The sequence below is a fragment of the Cebus imitator genome, unplaced genomic scaffold (assembly GCF_001604975.1).
Source record: "Cebus imitator isolate Cc_AM_T3 unplaced genomic scaffold, Cebus_imitator-1.0 Scaffold75, whole genome shotgun sequence".
NCBI lineage: Eukaryota > Metazoa > Chordata > Mammalia > Primates > Cebidae > Cebus > Cebus imitator.
In genome coordinates this window covers 7,142,374-7,163,628 of record NW_016107390.1, presented here as the reverse complement: position 1 = coordinate 7,163,628, position 21,255 = coordinate 7,142,374, and the positions used below count along the sequence as shown (strand labels likewise).

Sequence of the window (21,255 nt, the reverse complement as noted above, 5' to 3'; positions counted from 1 at the left end):
TTACTCTCTCCTTCTTTGCCCAGGATACCTCACTTTTCATGGTGGAATCCACTTGCATGGTCTGATCACTGTTTTGCTTTTCCATTTATTCTTTCATTTACTCCTACAATGACTCAACAAATATCTTAAGCACTTACTAAGTACCAGGCACTATTTGGATGTTGGTGATACAATGGGGGTGGGGGAGGAATGGACAAAAATTCTTGCTTTCACGGAGTTTATCTTCTCCTGGAATAGGAGGTATAAATAAGTAGGCAAACAAATGCATTAGAGAGTATATGGTGTGATGATCCAGGTTAGAAGAAAGTAAGGGCGAGTGTGTGGTGCGTGCTGGGGAGTGGGTGAGGCTGCCACTTCAGTGTGCCCACAAAGGCTGGAGCAGCCACAGAAGTGGGGCTTGGAGCTATTGGGAAGAAGAGTGAGTGCAGTGCTCTGCGCAGAGGCAGCAGCCACTCTGGCTTTGGCGGCCCTGTGGAAGAAGCATGACTGGTGTGTTACAAGACAAGCAAGCTGGCCAGAGTGGCTGGCCTGGTGAGCAAGCTGGGACAGATGAAGGTGGGTAGAGAGGCTAGGGAGTAGAGGTCATTGAAACCAGGTCTTGTGGGCGCCTGTAGAGGCAGATTCTCATCTGAGTGAAATGAAAAACTCTGAGTGTAGCTTAACAGTATCCTATGCTGTTTAAATACTAAATGCCTCTTATTTTCTGTAGCATTGGCACATACATCAGCTACCATGCTGCTACATCAGAAATGTCAAAATGACCATAAAGAGTGACTGCTGTACCTTGTGTCCAGGGTCTGGTCTGCATGCCAGTCAGGGGAGCAACGTGACAGTCAGCAGATGTCAACTCTGGTCTTCACCTTGCCAACAACCGCTTGCATTATGGGCCTTGAATTTCTCATCTGAAAAGTGCAGTGGATGGATGAGATTAGTGTTTTTTCAGGCTCTGATTCAGGGAGCATGAGGGATTCCTGAAGCCCCTTTCATTTTTATTTTTATCCTGAAGGCCCTTTTATTTTTAAATTTTGTTTTTAAATTTCTTCTAAGCTTCACTTAGAAGAAAGTGCCCTCTAGCTTAAGAAAAAAAATATATCCCTGACTTGGTTATGCCTTAGGTTTTGTAGCATAATGAATTTGCAGCCTTATAGACTCTCAAATGACATGAGGACTAAAAGAGAAAAACCCCTTCAGAATCCCTTATTACTCAGTGTCTCTTGGTGACGGTGTTCATTATCTCTCATTGAAATCAAAAGGCAATTTGACGACAGTTAGACAAGGCTTTTGAGATCCCATTCTTCAACCTTGGTGAGGCGGCTTCTGTCATGAAACAGACTTCAGCTAAGTGAGTAATACAATCCGTGAAAGTCTTAGAAGGACTCTCTGGCACAATTTAGAAACTAGCAATTGAGGCAAATAAGGATAGTTGATGTACAGAGAAGGGCATAGGAATATCCCAATTATGGCATGAGCGCTGTCATTATATCTATTACATGTACTGAAAAGTAGTCATATCCTAATAACCCAGTTATATAATTGGAAGAGAGACTGGATCTTTTTGGTGCTTATGGTTAATGATATATTTTAGTGAAAGTTTTATTTTCTGTTAGAAGAAATAGGAAAATTGCCCTTTAAGATACTGACTGTCTGCTTCCTTTCCAATTTAGAGTCTCAATCTGCTGTTTCGGAAACTCCAAAAAAACGCTTGGATGCTGTCCAGCAGGTGAGACGATCTTATTAAGATGTCAGAGTCCCATCTGTCTTGTTTGTCTTAAGATTGTGACAGACTCTGTGATTTATCTTTCCATCTGCCCGGCTGGCTAGGATGCCCTTGTTTTCCCTTAGCCTGCAGGGGAATCCTGTCAGGCAGAAGGGGATGTTTTCTTTCATTTATTATTTGCATAGAAAATCAGCCTTGAAGTGGAACTGAGTACAAGCTTTTCAGAAGCTGCTTCATTCTATATCCAGCCAAAGAGTTGGGCCCAACAACAGCTGGCTCCAGCAGGAAATGGTGGCCACTCCAGGAAGTCTGCTGAGATGTGCCTTTTCAAATGGTTCCATGGCTATGATCTTAAAAAAAAAAAAAAATCTGTCAGAGCTTTGCTAAAGTCAAATAAGATTCTTATTACTTTGGTGAATGAAACATTAATTAGTATCTGTTTAATTTCCACAGAACCTTTTTTTTTTCCTGTTACTGTTTTAGTCCATTTTCATGCCTTGCTGATAAAGGCATACCCGTCTATGGGCAATTTACAAAAGAAAGAGGTTTATTGGACTTACGGTTCCACATAGCTGGGGAGGCCTCACAATCATGGCAGAAGGCAAGGAGGAGCAAGTCATATCTTATGTGGATGGCAGCAGGCAAAAAAGAGCTTGTGCAGAGAAACATCCGTTTTTAAAACCATTAGATTTCGTGAAACCCCTCACTATAATGAGAACAGCACGGGAAAGACTCACCTCCATGATTCAGTCATCTCCCACTGGGTCCTTCCCACAGCATGTGGGAATTATGGGAACTACAAGATGAGATTTGAGTGGGGACACAGAACCAAACCATATCAGTTAGCAAAGAAGCCAAATTTTATGTGTTTTTTTTTTCTTATGCTAAAATGGACTTCTTATTTTTTAAAAAAAAAGATGCAAGAAAGGAAACATTTGTATGGAATAGTAATTGTGGATAGCAATTGCTCTTTTGGATATAAAACCATTTGCTTAATTTATTTATATTTTCACCCAACTATGCTTTTGACAGTAACTTCTTATTAGAAATGAACAGTAGAAAGAGGTTTCGGTTCTGTTAGTGGTCTAGGAGAAAATGAGGAGACACATACCTGGGTTTTACACCTGGATCTATTTCTGGTGAGTGTGATGACAACATGCTTAGATTACCTGGGACATAGGGTTCTTCTCTGTAAAATTAAAGAATTGCTGATCAAAGCATAGAGTGACTTCCCTTTTGAAAAGCATCCCTGCGTTATACATGAAAGTCGTGCTCCCCCTGGAGGAGAAATTGGGCTAAACATTGGTTGAAAACAGCACCTGGATGCTTTGCTTTTCGCTCCTCATTTCACTGCAGGCACCTGGGTGCTTTTCAAAACTGCAGCTAGATTAGCTATCCTTAAGGACAGTTCATTTAAAAGGCACGTTTTTCCAGCTTATTGTTATGGGAGCAGAGGCCTACATCAACTTGGCGCCACTTGAGAGGCATGGTAGGTTCAGCTCATGGTTACTTAATTATTTGCAGTGATTAGCCCACAGTGAATAAGATGAAGAAAGATAAAAAGGTACAAAGAAATAGTAAAGTCAGCAATTATTAAGAAAAATAGTACCCTCAAATCTTCTCTCATTTTCTTAGCCTTTTTCTTAAGCATGGCTAAATTGTGATTTAAAGGAATATATTAGGTTTTTCTACATTCTTATGTCCAGGATGCATATGAATGAATTGTTCTATATGATAATGTCAAAGAAAACCTGGATAGGAAGTATTTGATAATATCAACAATGACAAAACATGTACAACATTGCTTTCCATATTATGCTATTTCACCATATATATTCATATGTGTAACATTATAGAGTGTTTTTTTCTGAGCTATGGACCATGGTAAAATATATTGCAATAAGCAGGAAACCTAATGGAGTAGGTTATTTAAAAGCACTTGATACTACAACTTGAAGACTCAAGGTGAAATAGATTGAATCAATGTTACATCTTATCCTTGTTGACGGCCCAGTGTTTAGAAGTCAGGAAAATTAATTGAGAGGTAACAGTATTTGGAAGCAATCGAGATTAAGCACCCAACAGTGACATCACTTACTTTTGGAATCATTAACTGTTTGTCATACATTTATTTTATGGGCTGAATCTTTTCTTAGATGATATGGGTATGTTTTGTGACAGCCTAAAGTAATTGGCCATAAAGGGGATACAGAAAACTCAAATTAATCCCTAACCTACTGTACACCTGTTCTTTTACTACCTTATAAAATCTTTACAATAATCCTTTATTATAATGTATATTTCATTGCTAAAGAAAGTGATTATAGGAGGTGAAAGTAACTTGTATAAGATCACACACTTGATAAAGGGTAGACCCACTACTCTAGTATATATCTGTTTTATACTTGTAATAAAAGTTATACTTTTACATGGGTAATCACCCTGTGCTATTTAGGACTATCTCATGCCAAAATCATCAGATGAATGAGATGAGAAGTTTATTTTAAATTTATTCTATTTAAATTATACTATGTATGAGTCAGATGTCAAGATATATTATAGATGCAAATAGGCACATTAGTTCACTTACATGTTTTGAAGTTTTACTAGAACTTTGGGTGCTTAGTTGTGTTAATTTTACTAACTTTCGTGCTTTGTTATAACATAAAAAAATATTTTTCATGTAAAGCCCTTGCTTTTTCCTTCTTAGTCACTAGATGGCAGTTCTGTATCTCTAAATCACCACTGCAGATGGAAATGAGGTTTGAAGTCAGTTTTCTAGGTATGAATGATGAACCTAAGAGATTTGTCTGGTCCACCCAGTGTTGCCTGTGTTCTTCTGTGGTCGTAATTGAGATCCCCAGGACTGCTTAGTCAGAGGCTTGCAGCCGAGTTGGAAAGCATCCTCTCTAAGTTATTCTTCAGATGTGTGTTCAGGCACCTGTTCTCTCAATCTGAGCACATTGGAATTTATTGAATGAGTTTTGACTTTTACTCTTTCTGTAGTTAATAATTCTGAGAGCTCAGTATCTTTAGAAAAAACACATGACTCATAAAGCCTTTCCTCAACTCACAGGAGTCAAAGGCTATGGTGTTGCCAGAGAGTCTGATGCTTAAAGCAAATACAGCTGACACTTAAGTGAAAAGAATGGACTGTAGCTACTCCTTGAGGGCTTTTATTGATGATCCTGTGGAATTAGGTTTTCAAATAAAATTACATTCTTTAGACCTCACTTACAGATTATTTTAATTTCAAGTAATATGCTGAAAGCCTGCTATATCTGAAGGATTATGTCATAAAACTGGAACGTGACTGTCTTTTGATTTTTTTCAATCCTTTGGCATTTGAAATATTATTTAAACTGTAAAGCTTTTACACTCTATAGTATATAATAGCTTAGTGTCAATTATTTTATCCAAGAACATTTGCTTCTAAGTTAAATATTGGTGTATGGTAACATGCTTTACCTGGTGGCCCCCTAGTTTCCAGCTTACTTTTTGCTTTTGAAATTATACATAAAAATTTTGTTCGAAGTACTTTTCTAATACTCTTGATATCTTTCCAATGTAAATGGACTAGTTGGAAAGGAAATAGAGTAAAATTTTGATCTTTAAAAACTCTAGCTTTGGGTAAGAATTGAAAATAACAGGAAACTGAAAGTTGGGTCTTTGCACATTATAATATTTCTTATTTATCAATAGTCACATATATTACGAATAGTTACATATATTACAGGTGCCCACCAGCACACCCAGCTAATTTTTGTATTTTTTAGTAGAAATGAAGTTTCACTATGCTGGCCTGGTTGGTCTCAAACTCTTGACCTCATGATCTGCCCACCTCGACCTCCCAAAGTGCTGGGATTACAGGTGTGAGCCACCACACCCAGCCTTGAAGAAGTACATATATATATATATAATTGGATCTCCTTAAAGTATCTGTTATAGTACTCTTTACAGAATGGCCACTCAGTTCCATTTATTAGTTTCAGAAATAATTTAGGAACAAGTCAAGGGAACAGATGGAACAGTGTGGGGTAGTCTAGTGGCTGGTGCTTAGTTACTCAGAAGCAAAGTTTGAAGAGCAAAAGAAGCACTGATCAGATCAAAAGAAAGTGATGGTGTAAAAGTAATTCTGAAGAAATAATGCTGGAGACATAGAAAAACAAGTCATTTGAATTGGGGTAGAATGTCTTAGACGTCTGGAAGGGCACTAAAGAAACATTATTGAATGTCAGGTCCTTCTCAACTCCAGGGTAAAAGGCAATATGAATTTGCAAGGTAATTAGAAACCAACAAAACAATAATCCGTAAGACAAGTAAATAACTAAAATATAAAGCAGAATAAGAAAAACAAGTCTTGGCCGGGCGCGGTGACTCATGTCTGTAATCCCAGCACTTTGGGAGGCTGAGGCGGGTGGATCACAAGGTCAGGAGTTAAGAGACCAGCCTGGCCAGTATGGTGAAACCCTGTCTCTACTAAAAATACAAAAAAAATTAGCTGGGCGTGGTGGCACATGCCTATATTCCCAGCTACTTGAGAGGCTGAGGCGGAAGAATCGCATGAACCCAGGAGGCCGAGGCTGCAGTGAGCTGGGATCCTGTCACTGCGTTCCAGCCTGGGCGACAGATCTTAAAGGAGACAGAGAGAGAGAGAGAGAGAGATACTTGGGTCTGAAACCATGAGTTGGTCATCCTTGATGTCTTCCTCACTGTCTGATCATTGTTAGGTCCTGAATAAATAGTTTAACCAATAAATACTGTGGCCAAATGAGTCTGGGAAGGGGCAAGTGAGAGATGGTTAGGAAGGAAAGAGAGGACAGGATACTCTTGTGGCAGTGCTGACACTGAAGACAGGTAACATTGTGAAAAGTGTTTGCCATACCATGTTGAGAGAAAGATTTTTTTTTTTTTTCTGGTGGAGGAAGAATTTTTATTCTGTAGAAACGCCAAGGAGTTCAGAGAAAAATGTAGACATTTGAGCTTAGAAATAATAATAAACTCCGACTTTTAAGAATGAAAACCAGCTAACATCTGGAAAGTAGTTAGAACTTGAGATGAGAATGTGAAGAAATAATTGGATGTCACAGATTGTTTCTGTTTTCCTTGGGGTGGGCCGGCTTGGAGGTGAAATGAAGTCATATCTTTGCTCTGTTGAGTTTTAGGTGGTGTAAAACTAGTTTGCACTGTGTAGCATTACTGACCTGTGGAGAAAGGCTAACAGTCCAAGCAGCTAGTCCAAAGGGATGGTGGAGCTGATAAAAGTTCTCTGCTTATAAAGGAGGCTTGTCCTTTGTTGAACATCTGCTGACCTACTGTTTGCAAGGTATTGGTGGTAGATACTGAAGGAAATACAAGGAATTATAAGGCAGAGTCTTGGGTACTAAGAAGCAGACAGTTAGAAGAACGTACCTCTTTCATGTCCGTGAAATGATTTGTGAGATGCAATGTAATTCTGCCGAGATAAACTTAACAAAAAGGGGGAAGGTTATTGAGAGACTACAGTTAAGGACAATTTCTTAGGAAGGGTGAAATTTAGATCAAATCATGATTTTTGGACAGATAGAGGGAAGAGGAGTATTTCAGTTCAGAGAAGAGAGTAAAGGTAGAGAAATGGAAGAGAACATGCGATAGGGTCCAGGGTGAAGCATGATAGTCCAGGTGACCTGAGGGGCAGCTCAGCTGATAGCTACCCTGGAGACCCGGGTTTGCTTTCCTCCTCCCGGGCCTCCTCGGGCTGAAGCCTGACAGTGTCTTAACCCACAGTTCAGTGTTATCTGATTACTGCAATGTTCTCCCGATGGGTCTCCCTACTTCCAGCCTTAAGGCCTTCTAGTCTCTCTTCCACAATGCCTCCAGAGTTATCTTTCTAAAATCCAAGCTTACTTATGTCCGATATCTGCTTAGACACACCCAATGACTGCTCATAGCATCTGAGAAAACGTTCAGACTCCTGAGTTTGACACACGGGGTTTTCCCTTGCCATCCTCTGTCTTCAGCCTTATCACTCACGATTTCCTGTATGTTGGCTTGTTCCAGCCTTAAAAAAAAGCTTTAAAAAAAATCTTTAGGATCCTTCATATCTGTCTTATATATATTTTTCTTCTGCATGCCTACTCCCTTGAAAAAAATCTGCTTCTATTTCTTAATCTAAATATGTCTAAACTTGACTTTGTTCTAGACACTGGACTTGAGAAGACTCAATCTAGGGTGCGTTTGGGGAGCGGTAGAACATTTGCTTATATTCCTACGATCGTGGTTGAGGATCTGGGCTTTGGACCAGTTTTCCTGGGCACAAATCCCAGTTATTCCACTTTTAAATGTGGAACTGTCAAAGATAAACAAAGTCAGACATTAGTTAAAATGCTATGGACTGATTTTATATCAGTGTCAACTGTTGCGATGGGGAAGAGTCCAGTGTGAACTAAACTCAACTTTGATTTGTACAGAGGTGACCAAGCATTGTAAAGGGAGAATAAAGGAATAGGGAGAAGGATGAGTGGAAGTGAAAATCTGTAAAGGTTTCATTAGTGTAAATGAGATTAGACCAGGAGTGTCTGCTATCTCGCAGTTACAGGAAGTCAGTAGTCTGTGGTCTGCCAGAGATTAAGAAAGAGCAGCCCTATCCTCAGGTGAAGGCTGAAACAATCAGTAAGTTATTTTGGCAGCCTTGAGATTTCTTAGGCAGTGCTTTAAAGGTGGCTAGGGTTATCTTTGGGATGCAGCCTTTAGCTGTTCAAAACTATGTTAATGTTTGCTAAAGCCTTTATAGGCCAAGGTTAAGGCCTAGTTGAGAAGAGGGCTCAGAGGAACCTGGCTAGATCTTGATCAAGGAGACAGTCTTTGTCAGAATTTAGGAAGAGCATTTTACTCTGTGTGCCTTAGTTTTCTCATCTATAAAATGGGTATAATAAGAATTCCTATCTCTACATTTTTTTTTAGTGGGGTTTCAATGCATTTATGTAAAACACTTTGGAGGTGCTCTGGGCACTCAAAATGTTAGCTATTTATCGTTGTTGTTATAGTTGAGCAATACTCTGTTTCTTTTTTTTTCGTTTTTTTGAGATGGAGTCTCACTCTGTCACCCAGGCTAGAGTGGAGTGGCACGATCTTGTCTCACTGCAACCTCCACCTCCTGGGTTCAAGCAATTCTCTTGCCTCAACCTCCCGAGTAGCTGGGATTACAGGTGCACGTCACCATGCCCAGCTAATTTTTGTATTTTTAGTAGAGACGGATTTCACTATCTTGGCCAAGCTGGCCTTGAACTCCTGACCTCAGGTAATCTGCCCACCTCAGACTCCCAAAGTGCTAGGATTACAGGCCTGAGCCACCGTGCTCGGTTAATACTCCAGTTTTCAAAGTTGCTTTCATCACATAGGCGGTCCTCATTATTCATGGATTTGCATGGATTTGCAAACTCACCTACCTGCTAAAATTTACTCGAAGCCCCCAAATCATATTCATACGGTGGTTTCATGGCCAATCACAAACCTGTGCACCATGTGGTGAGAAATTTGAGTTGCTTGATGTGCGCTTTTCCCAGCTGATGCTGACAGAGGTGAAGCTCTGCTTCTTTCGGCTCTTGTTCTGTAAATAAGAGTATTTTTGTGGCTGTGTTTTCACGCTTTTGTGCTTTTTCTTGATGGTTTCCCTGTTTGAAATTACCTCCAAGCATAGTGCTGCCATGTTGTCTAATGTTCCTACGTGCAAGAAGGCTGTGATATGCCTTGTGGCGAAAATACGTGTCAGATAAGTTTTGTTCAGGCTTGAGTGACACTGCTTTTGGCCATTGTAAATCAGAAATATATATCAAGTAGGTGTCTTTCAACAGGAACACACATTCTAACAGAGTAATACATTGGTTGACAAAAATGTGACCAGAGGCTTGCGGGAATCTAAACCTGTATTTTTTTCTAGAAGCAGCATTTCAGTATTCACTAATTTGATGTTCACAAAGACTTTGTAGGACAAAACTGTGAATAACAAGAATTGACTGTATCTTTTTACATTCTCACAATAAGGCTGGGTGTGGTGGTTCATGCCTGTAATTCTAGCACTTTGGGAGGCTGAGGTGGAGGATCACTTGAGCCTGGGAGTTTGAGGCCAGCATTGGCATCATAGGGAGACCTGGTGTCTACCAATAATAATAATAATAAATTAGCTGGGCATGGTGGCATGAGCTACTCAGGAGGCTGAGGCCGGACGATTGCCTGAGCCCAGGAGGTCAAGGCTGCAGGAGCTATGATCGTGCCACTGCACTCCAGCCTGTACAACAGAATGAGATCCTGTCTTGGAAAAAAAAAAAATTTTCACAATACCCCTTTGCAGTAGGCAGCGTGAGTGATGGTGTAGCCACATTTTATGGGTTATTCAAGGTCTTTTGAGCCTAATAGAGGATTTAAAGCATGTTATGCTCAGTAGTTGGGAGCTATGAGTTTTTGAAAGGAAGTACCAATGAGCAAGGAAGTTTAAGGAACAATTACCTGGCAAGGGAATGTAGTATTGATAGGAAGAGGGAGAGTAGAGCCAGTTAGGAGGACCAGCTATTAAACTCTCGAAGTAATTCCAGCACTTCTCAACTACAGTGCTGATGTGATACAGGAAAAGTAGCAACCAAGAATTGAAATGATGGGTTTGGTAATCATGTCTAGGGTATAAATTGGGCTGCATGGTCTGTGAACCATCAGCATCAACTGGGAACTGGTTAGATATGCAGATTCTCAGGCCGTACCCAGAGCCACTGAACTGGAAACTGTGGAGGTGGGGCCCAGCAATCTGTGTTTTAATAATCTTCTAGGTGGTTCTGGTGCACATTGAGTTTAAGAGACAATGAAGTAGAGAAATGATCCGAAGATGTTCCCAAGCCTAGGTAGACTGCAGGACAGGCAAAGGAATATTTTGCTGGAGGATGAGATGCTTGATATTGTGAAATATACATTTGGTCTCAATTGCCATCCCCTGGCATACAACTCCTAAAATCCTTGGAATCTTCCAAGTGCTTTGTGTCTTTTTGCATGATACCGTTGTCTGGTAACTTCAGGATGGGGCTGGTCCACAGAAAGACCAAGGCATAGTAAGAGAGTTGGGACTTTCTGCCCCACGCCCCCAGCCTTGGGAACTGGGAAGGGCTGAAGGTTAAGTTGATCACCAGTGGCCAAATGGCTTAATCAATCATGCCTACCTCATGAAACCTCCATTAAAACCCCCCAAATGGGTAGGGTTTGGAGAGCTTCCAGATAGCTGCTGAACACATGGTTTTCCTGGAGGGTGGTGCATTCCTCTTCCCAAGCCTCTCCCCATCCATCTCTTCATCTGTATCCTTTGTAACATCACTTCTAGTTAGTTAGCAGTAGTGTGTTTCCCTGAGTTCTGTGAGCTGCTGTAACCCATTGAACCTGAGGAAGGGGTGGGGGGATCCCGGATTTATAGCCAGTTGGTCAGAAGTTCCAGAGACCTGGACCTGTGAGTTGCATATGAAGTGGGGGCAGTTTTGAGGACGGGCCCTCAACCTGTGGGACCTGACGCTACCTCCAGGGAGATAGTGTCCGAACTTATTTGAATTAGAGGATACCCGTCTGGTGTCCATAGTAGAATTGATTGGTTGCTGGAAGGACAAAATCTTTACACAGTTTGATGATGTAGGTCACAGAAGTCCTCTGTTTTCATTGTTGAGTGAGAGAATGGGGAGAGCATTATGGTTTGGTTTCTTTCCTATACCCTCAGATGCACTTTAAAATTTAAGGAACAGGGTGGCATAATCAAAGCAGTCACAATGTGGAAGTGAAGCATTGATGAGGGAGAAAAACTCACGATAATCACTATAGAGATTGAAGATGTAAAAATTGATGAGCTCTCCCAGTACACAGAGAGGAGAGCAGGCTAAGTACAAAGTCTCTACTCAGCCCCCCAAAAAAATTCCAGTGAGGAAACAGAGAAAGAAATGAGGAGGAGCAGCGTCAAATTATAGAAGGCAGAAGAAAAGAGTCTGAGGAGGAAGGAATGATTGATAGTCTCGGATTCCTCTTAAAGGACAGGGTTAAATCTATAGTAATTGGCAATAAAGAGACCATGAGCAGTGCCGAGAGAGTAATTCCATTAGAGGGACAGGATCAAAAGGCAGCTCTGCCACTCTGGGTAAGAGTCCAAATCCACTCCATTTGATTTTCTTGAGCCTTTCTTCTTTAGGAAGATTTTTCTTTAAAAAAAAAAAGATGTTTGAGAATAGTTGGGTGTTAATAAAAGGAAAGATTAGGAGGTAAAAAACTGAGCTGCACTTTACATCCATAGATCACTAAAGGAAAGTGGAGCTGTCATAAAATCATGCTTTTCTTCCTTGTGTTACTTGAGACAATTAAGGAATATATATTTTGTTGTTGTTGTTGTTTGTTGTTTGTGAGATGGAGTCTTGCTCTGTTGCCAGGCTGGAGTGCAGTGGCGCAATCTCGGCTCACTGCAACTTATGCCTCCTGGGTTCATGCGATTCTCCTGCCCCAGCCTCCCATAGCTGGGACTACAGGTCCATGCCATCACACCCAATTTTTGTAATTTTAGTAGAGATGGGGATTCACCATGTTTGCCAGGATGGCCTCTATCTCCTGACCTCATGATCTGCCCACCTCGGCCTCCCAAATTGTTGGGATTATGGATCTGAGCCACCTCACCCAGCCTAGGAATAGATTGCTTTAGAGTATGGTCCAGAACCTTCCCACAACTCTAGCTCAAATAAGAAGAAAGAAAATTCTGAATATGTGAGCAGAAACCAAAAAGTCTGGTTCTTTTTGTTGTTTATCTCCCTTTTTATCCGGCTTGCTCCCCCAAATGTTTATTACTTCCACTGTGTGTATTCACTAACAATCATGACTTTAACCTTTCCATCTTACCAGCTGCTATGCTAAAGAGATGTTAAAAGTAATAGAGTCAATTATGCTTTCTGACTTATGCCTCTCCTTTCCACACCCCATTTATCATTCATCAGTGAAGGAGTGGAAAGAGATCTGCCATCTCCATTTCAGTTTAGAAATATTGTAATTTCAGTAATTCATCATGTATTTCATAATACGGATTCTAGAGATGCCATCTCAGCTCAGTGTGTGAGGCTCTTTCCCATAATATGCTCTATTTTAAGAAGCCCTGGGCAAGTTATTTACCATTTACCATCTGTTCTAATATTCTTTTCTTTCCTGAAATTTCCCTTTCAAACTTAAAATTGCTCGTTTTTTAGTTTTGTGCAAAATCATATCTATATAACACCTGGTTTCTTTCCCTGTGGGATCATATGTAGCAGATGTTAGCATATTATAATCTGGAATGCCATTGGTTTGTTCCAAAACTATAATGTTTCTGAATTTAGAACATGAGAAGTAGAGCATTTATATGATTCTGTAAAGAGTAGAATTCTTATTTTACAGACGTCTAGGAGTATCCTAACTGGCCAGTAATGTTGCCTTAGAATTTAGCAGAATTTTAAAATCTAAATATGGTAGGAAATGAATTATATATGTCATGTTAAAATTTATAAAATAAATTACTACAGTGTTAACTTACTAATAAGCAGCTTTTAAATTCTAGGCTTTAAAAGTATCCTGCTTACATAATAAACATAATAAAGTTTCAAAGATGAGCAAATTAACTTTTCAGCAAAAGCTTTACTTGAGTGTATCTTGGCTTCTTTTTTGACAGTTATAACCTTAATGTTGCAGTAATGTTTTCTTTTTCTGGGAATCAGATAATCTTCTGTTTGGAAAAATATTTTTGGTGAACATTTTATTTTTTAATGGAAACTTGTATTTTGTGATATGCAAGTGTTCAAACAATTTATAAGAACTAACCATCACCACCCACATATAAGATTATACAGGAATGGAGGAATTTTGGCTGACTTACTGTATATAATTATTGAGCCAAAGTGGATGGCAGACTGTACCACTTATGATTTAGGGTTTGGAAACAGTATTTGAAAGTACAATAATCTCAAAATTGGTGATATAGAAAGTACATTATTTATTGTATGGACTAACAAAAAAATAGATTCAACCTCCATCTATAAGGATGCACCCATTATATAAGTTCTGTATAAAATTGCCAAGGTCACTTTTTCCCTTTTCTTTTTTTGCAACAAAATTTATTTAAATCTTTTTTCAAGTTTAAAGTAAGCACATCAAAGATTTTATTCAACTTGTTAATTATTGAGAGAGCAAGCAGGATGTTAAGCCAGTCCAAAGAGCCTTTGGGAAGTTGGGTGTATATAGAGGTGATTTACTAGATTGTTGCGTTAAATTTGAACAAAACAAAGCAAAAAACTGGTTAATATCAGACAAAGCTATCGCCATATCATTGGGCTTATCCATTTCATGGGCTAGAAATGATTTGTATTTTACTGGACTAAATCTACAATCTAAATGCTGCCTCTGTAAAATTATAAAATAGCCAATAAATAGAAAATCAAACCTAGCACTGTACTGAACAAAAACCTCTCATGTCTCTTTTCAAGTTTGGGATAATATTTTGATAGCTTCAATGTTTTCATATTACTTAAAGCTCTTTTGGACTTATTTAGAATAGACTTTTAGCGTATGTCAGTCTTGTGTATGCATAAAAAATACACTAAATAGAGAATTCTGTGTATGTACATTCAAAATCTTATAATTTATTTTTCAACTCAGAGTCATTAATACTTAAATTTTTTGATAGGGAAACCCATTAGCCTTTGGTAAGCTGTTGCACAATCACTGGAAATGCTGAGTGAGACTCTATCTGAAAAGTGTGGAAGCCTGAAGATAATGAAAAGTGCATTTCTCCATTGTCAAGTCCTTTGAGAATCTGATAGGCTCTATCTAGCTGCACCCTGAAGAGACAAGATTAAGGTCCAGACACTGGACACAGAGGAACAGGCTCCTAACTCGAGGGCTTTCCACGGACAACAGAGCTCCTGGCAGTCTCTTTGAGATGACATCTCGGCTGTGTCAGGGGTGGGCCCTGCAGAGCTTCATCCACTTTGTGTGGGTCCTGAGAGTAGAGTGCTTGCTTCAATGGCAAGAAAAATGTATGGCCTTTTTTCCTGATAATTACTAATATCTGCCATGTAAATTTCTTTATAAATCCCTGAAAGAAAATAACCTGTATTAGAAATCAGTTCTTACTTCTGACCAGCAATGCAACTTTCTCTAGACAGCTCTACAGAAAATATCTCAGCTGACTCTCTGAATTGGTACTCACTGAGAGCCAGCCGGCCCTTGACTGATAGCCATAGATAAGGAAAGCCAGATAAGATTCTTTGAAGACTTAGCTAAATTCAGAGCCAAAATTCTACATACATTTGGCTACTCTGTAGTAGTGGATGGCCTGCCTTATTTAACAGGCTAGTCGGTTAAGATTTGAGATGCACTTCATTGCTCTGCTTGTGTGGAATAGTAAAGGGAGACTGTAACATTAATGCAGGGCCGGGATTTTACGGTGCAGGTAAGGACAGGTCATAAAGAGAATGAAGATTCTAGCAAGTTGGTTTTCTGTTCTCTCTACAATGGGAATAATGTAAGAAGCAGATAGTTGGTCGCCCCAAACTCTTGTTCCATGTCCGCTTCTATACAAATGATCTGGCTGGGCGCAGTGGCTCACACCTGTAATCCCAGCACTTTGGGAGGCCGAGGTGGGTGGATCACAAGGTCAGGAGATCAAGACTGTCCTGGCTAACACAGTGAAATCCCATCTCTACTAAAAATACACACACACACACACACACACACACACACACACACACTCTCTCTCTCTCTCTCTCTCTCTCTCTCTCTCTCTCTCTCTCTCTCTTTCTCTCTCTCTCTCTCTCTCTTATCCGGTCATGGTGGCATGTGCCTGTAGTCCCAGCTACTCGAAAGGCTGAGGTAGGAGAATTGCTTGAACCAGGGAGGCAGAGGTTGCAGTGAGCTGAGATCAGGCAACAGAGCGAGACTCCGTTTCTGAAATAATCAGATAACAAACAAATCAGTACAAAAAGTCCTGTTCATAAACATTCTAGTCTTTTGTCTTTGCAGTCTGTTGATTATCATCGTCATGAATTTTTTGACACTTCCATCTTCCTGGCACCACAAGGCTAGCAATGCTGTATATTTTTAAAGATTCAGATTTGAAATTTTGTCCTCTTATTGCTACTTTCTCTGCCATTTCTTAGCTCCTGTTCTTACTGTATCTTACATTTTAAAACCTTTGAAGCTTATGGGGTATATCAGTTCCTTATTATCTCAACTTTTTATTACCTAAGTGCCTCAGTTACCACTTTATTTCAAAAATGAATAAAATACATAACAGAACAATAAATACTAATAAATTGATCATTTATGAAATTAGATCCAACCCCAAATCCCTCTCCTTTTAACACAGACCATGTTATTATCCACCATGATTTAGCTTTGCCAGGGTCAGTTTATCAATGATTTTTGGATGTTTTAAACCACATGATACAAATACAGTATAAAGTAAAGTTGTTACTCATGCAGAAGTTGGAGTTTCTTGAAGTCAGAGAAGGTGATGGTGGAGTACTTGAATCACATGAACTATAATTGATTAATGAGCACCTTGTAGAGTTAGTTAATACAGTAAAAGTGATGATGTGACAGATGTGTTTAAATGAATTTGCATATTAGGATTGTCAGAGGTCATTGGGGGAAATTAATGAGGTTCTCACATACAACAAAAAAGGACCATCTTTTCAAAAAAGGTGATATGTCATACATCATGGCACCATATACTTCTGTTAGAAAATTAGCACTGAAAATAATTTTAAGAATTTGTGTATCTTTCCATTATGATAATTGTTTTGAAGTAAAGTGACACACTTGCTTAATTTTTAATTTCTTTTTTAAGGAAAAAAGGTGGATTTAAAAAAATAATTTATTCTGAAATATTGGTACCTGGGTATATCAGTCAGGCCTTTCGCAGGAACCAGAAACTATGCTAGCTGTATGAAACAAAAATGTTTACTATGAAATTAGGTATTTTTTGGAAAGTTTGGAAGATTTGAAGGGTCTATGTCTAAGGTGACACTTTTCAAAGAAACCAAAAATAATTGGATTATTATCAGGGGAGTTAAAACTTTTGAGGCCACTGTTGCAAATTGGAAAGTGGACATTTGAATGTTGTTGAAAAGAAGCTTTGTTTTCAGATCTTACTTGCTAATAGAGCATTCCCGACACAGGAATATGATCCTTACCTCATTCTACTTTCTAAATCTTTGTGTGGCTACATCTCATTAGATGAATCTAGCTGTAAGGGAGTCCGTAAATGTAGTTTTTCTTCCCATTTCTGTAAACAGGAAGAGGTGGTTGGAGATTGGGAAAGACAGTCCAAAGTAACTGAAAGAAAACTTAAGTGGATTCTACCTAAGAGATCTTTTTCTGGTACTGGGTATCATGTGTAAGGATGTGTTTACATTTTTGACTGGCTATGTCAATTAGAAGAGTTAAAAAAAAATCCCAGGACTCTTCCCAGTCACTAGTATTATGACCTTTGTTACCACTGACTTTGCGTGCCACATGGGACTAGCTGGCCTGTGATGTGGGGCAGAAATCCATGTAGAAAGAGGTGTGATCGTTGTTACTGCTCTAGCCCATTATTGGATCCTTTTCTTTGTATTACTATTGTTATTTATATACTTTTAGAGACACAGTCTCACTCTGTCACCAGGCTGGACTCCTAAGCTCAAGTGCTTTTCCAGTCTCAGCCTCCCAAGTAGCTAGGACTACAGGCACACAGCACCACACCTGGCTATTTTTTTTTTTTTTTTCATTTTTGTAGAGATGAGGTCTTGTTATGTTGCCCAGGCTGGTCTCAAACTCCTGGCTTCTAATGATCCTCCCACTTTAGCTTCGGAGGGAGCTGAGATTACAGGCATGAACACTGTGCCTGTGTGTGTGTGTTTATACAATAATATCCTTAATTTTTATGCTATTTTCATTATATTCCAATTTATGATGAAAAAGAACTGGCCAAGGTAATAACATTTACAAACTGAATTTTGGAAAACTCCTGAATCTACTTACATGCTATTTATCAACTAACCTTTTTATATGATCATCATTCATGGGAAAAAGGAAACCCTAGTCACGTACCAGCATAACTCAAGAAATACTTTCTAATAATTAAAGGTCACCTTTAAGAGTATGCTGAAAAAAAAAATGAAAATGACCTGTGCATTTTACTAATCCAGTGTAACAAATACTAGTTGTACTCCTTATTACGATAAATTTGGGTGCTGGTTTTTTGGCTTCGGGTTTCTTCTGGTACTTAACTAGCATCATACATTTGCAGAGTGGAATTAAGTATAGTGGCCATACAGGTTGTTAAAATGTTTATGTTCCATTGTGGAAGACAGTGTGGTGATTCCTAGACCTAGAACCAGGAATACCCTTTGATCCAGGAATCCCATTACTGGATGTATACCCAGAGGAATATAAATCATTCTTTTATAAAGATAGATTCACACATATGTTCATTGCAGCACTAGTCATAATAGTAAAGACATGGAATCAACCCAATTGCCCATCAGTGATAGACTGTATAAGGAAAATGTGGTACATATACACTATGGAGTACTATGCAGCCACAAAAAGGAATGATGTCATGTTCTTTGCAGGGACATGAATGGAGCTGGAAGCCATTATCCTCAGCAGACTAACACAGGAACAGAAAATCAAACACACCATGTTCTCACCTATAAGTGAGAGATGAACAATGAGAACACATGGACACAGAGGGAGAACAAGGCACTCTGGGTCCTGTTAGGAAGGTGAGGGGAGGGAGAGCATCAGCATAAGTAGCTAATGCAAGCAGGGCATAATACCTGGGTGATGGGTTGACAGGTGCAGCAAACCACCACGCCACATGTTAACCTACATAACAAACCTGCATGTCCTGCACATGTATCCCAGGACCGAAAATAAAATTAAATAATAAAAAAATGGTTATGTTGTTTTTCACTATGGGCTACTTAAAAACTATATGGCAATATAGTTTTTTCCAAACTGTGCATTACAAATATTTTAGTCTTTTGCGTAGCCATTGGTAAAAAATCATGAGCTTTTAAGGGGTGAGTGTGTGTGTATGTGCATGTATATATGCCTTAATAACATATAAATTCTCAAATATTTTGCCTATTTAAAGTATGTTGCATTCCTTTATTAGTTGAAAAGTAAATTATTTTTCATTTCCCTGTCATAGTAAGGGCTATTTCTTTTTTTAACAATAGAAAATCAAGGAAATAAACCCAACCCTTTTAGGGGTTGTGTCTCTAAATTACCGGTTGTCTTCAGCTGTCAGGAAACATCCTGATTGACCTTTAGCAAATTAAACGTTGTAGCAAAAGACACAGTTTCCAAGGAAGAAGTAATGGAGGTTAGAATTAAGACTATTAAATTTAGCTGGGTGCCTTGGTGTGTGCCTGTAGTCCTAGCTACTCAGGGAGCTCAGCTAGGAGGGTCGCTTAAGCTCAGGAGCTCGAGGCCAGCCAGCCTGGGCAATGTAGCAAGACTCTGTTGCAAAAAAAAAAAAAAAAAAAAAAAGGAAAGACTATTGAGTTTACATTTCCAGGCTATAGGTGGTGGCTCATGCCTGTAATCCCAGCTGCTCGGGAGGCTGAGGCAGGAGAATCACTTGAACCTGGGTGGCAGAGGTTGCAGTGAGCCAAGATCGCACCATTGCACTCCAGCATGGGCAACAAGAGTGAAATTCCATCTAAAAAAAAAAAAATTACGTTTCCTTATGGATATAGGGAAAAAAAGGCAGCTCTAAAGATTTTTATCACATCTATCATAGCACCAAAAATGCCTCATTTGTAGTAAATACTCTTTTCTGTCTTGTCCATCTGCATTTTTTCCATTGCAAATGGGTTGGATATCTGTTGAGATTTAATAAAGGAGGTGTTTGCTTTTCACTTTGTGCAGATTTTTCTTGGATCCAGAGTTTAACCTTAGCAAGGAGGGTAGGGGTATAGTTTTATACTTAATATTTATATTGCCTGTTAATTATTCTTCCACAATATGTAAAAATCAAGTCTAGAGTATAAGTGTCAGCCTCCCAGGTGCTTGAGAAGTGTGTGCATGTGGACCTATGGCTCTTTACCATGGCCTATGGGATCATCTGGAACACTCTGGAACGTTCCAGGAAACCCTGGAACACTCTGAAGAAATAGTTCTCAGCACAAGAAGTCTCTCATCCTCTCTTTCCCTTTCATTCCAGCCTTGAGTGAGCAAAGCCACATCTGTATGAGCAGGTGTCTGATGCTGGAGTTTCCACAAGTCTGGGGCTTGTCTTCCTATTTGCGTTTGTCTTCCTTTCTCTTTATTCATTCCTCCTTCCTCTCTTTTCATCTGTTATTCATATTAAATTTACCCTTAACAAGGGAATGCCCTTCTTTCTACTCAAAATTTTTTTTCTTGAAGAGTTCCTGGTCGATTGTGTGTTTTTAGAAAGGAAGACAACACTTAGATGTCAAAGTGCCCCATATGTTGGCCGGTTGTTACCAACCTGCCTGTCTCTTTCTTTTCTTTCTTTCTCTCTCTCTCTGTCTCTCATTCCTCCCTCCCTCCCTCTCTCTTTCTTCCCCTCCCCTCCCCTCCTCTTTCTTTCTTTTCTTTCCTTTCTTCCTTCCCTTTCATTTTTCTCTTCTTTTCTTTTCTCACTGTCACACTCTGTTGCCCAGGCTGGAGTGTAGCATACTGGCGTGTGACCATAGTTTGCTGCAACCTTGGACTACAGGGCTCAAGCTGTCCTTCTGCCTCAGCCTCTCAGGTAGCTGAGACTTATAGGCATGTGCCAGTGTGCTTGGCTAAGTTTTACATTTTTAGTAGATATGCAGTCTTGCTATGTTGCTCAGGCTGGTCTTTAACTCCTCCTCTTAAGTGATCCTCCCACCTCAGCCTCACCAAGTGCTGGGATTACAGGCGTGAACCACCATGTCTGGCCATTAGCCGTCTTTATAAATTGTGGAGAACTATCTATTATCACTTCCTGAAATACCATCAGTAAAATATTAAAGGTCTAGTAAATGTGATATAAGCAGTATGGCACATGCTCATAGGGTATTTGCCTATGCCCATATGGATGCCAAAAATATTTTATATATTCTTACGGAAGACTCATTCAGTGATCACTTTTAAAAAGGAGTGACTGCCTTTAAAATTCAGGGTTACCTTTGAAATGTTTTCAGGGAAAATCCTAATAGCAAATGTTCCTAGACTGGAAATAAGGCTATTTCAGAAATAAACTGGTTTGGCTAGGCATGGTGGCTCACGCCTGTAATCCCAGCACTTTGGGAGGCTGAGACGGGTAGATCATGAGGTCGGGAGTTCGAGACCAGCCTGGCTAAGATGGTGAAACTCCGTCTCTACTAAAATTACAAAAAAATTTAGCCAGGTGTGGTGGTAGGCGCCTATAATCCCAGCTACTCAGGAGGCTGAGGCAGAAGAATTGCTTGAACCTGGGGAGCGGAGGTTGCAATGAGCCAAGATTGCACCACTGCACTCTAGCCTGGGTGGTAGAGAAAGACCCA

The 21,255-nt window shown here is 39.6% G+C and overlaps 1 protein-coding gene across 1 annotated transcript in view; it reads left to right on the top strand.

The window, feature by feature from the left end:
- FMN2 (formin 2) overlaps positions 1 to 21,255 on the top strand; it is a 383,202-nt gene that overhangs the window by 93,996 nt on the left and 267,951 nt on the right. The window contains exon 4 of the mRNA XM_037739857.1: positions 1,665 to 1,720. Within this exon, the coding sequence (XP_037595785.1) occupies positions 1,665 to 1,720 (56 nt within the window). The remainder of the gene's footprint in view (positions 1 to 1,664; positions 1,721 to 21,255) is intronic.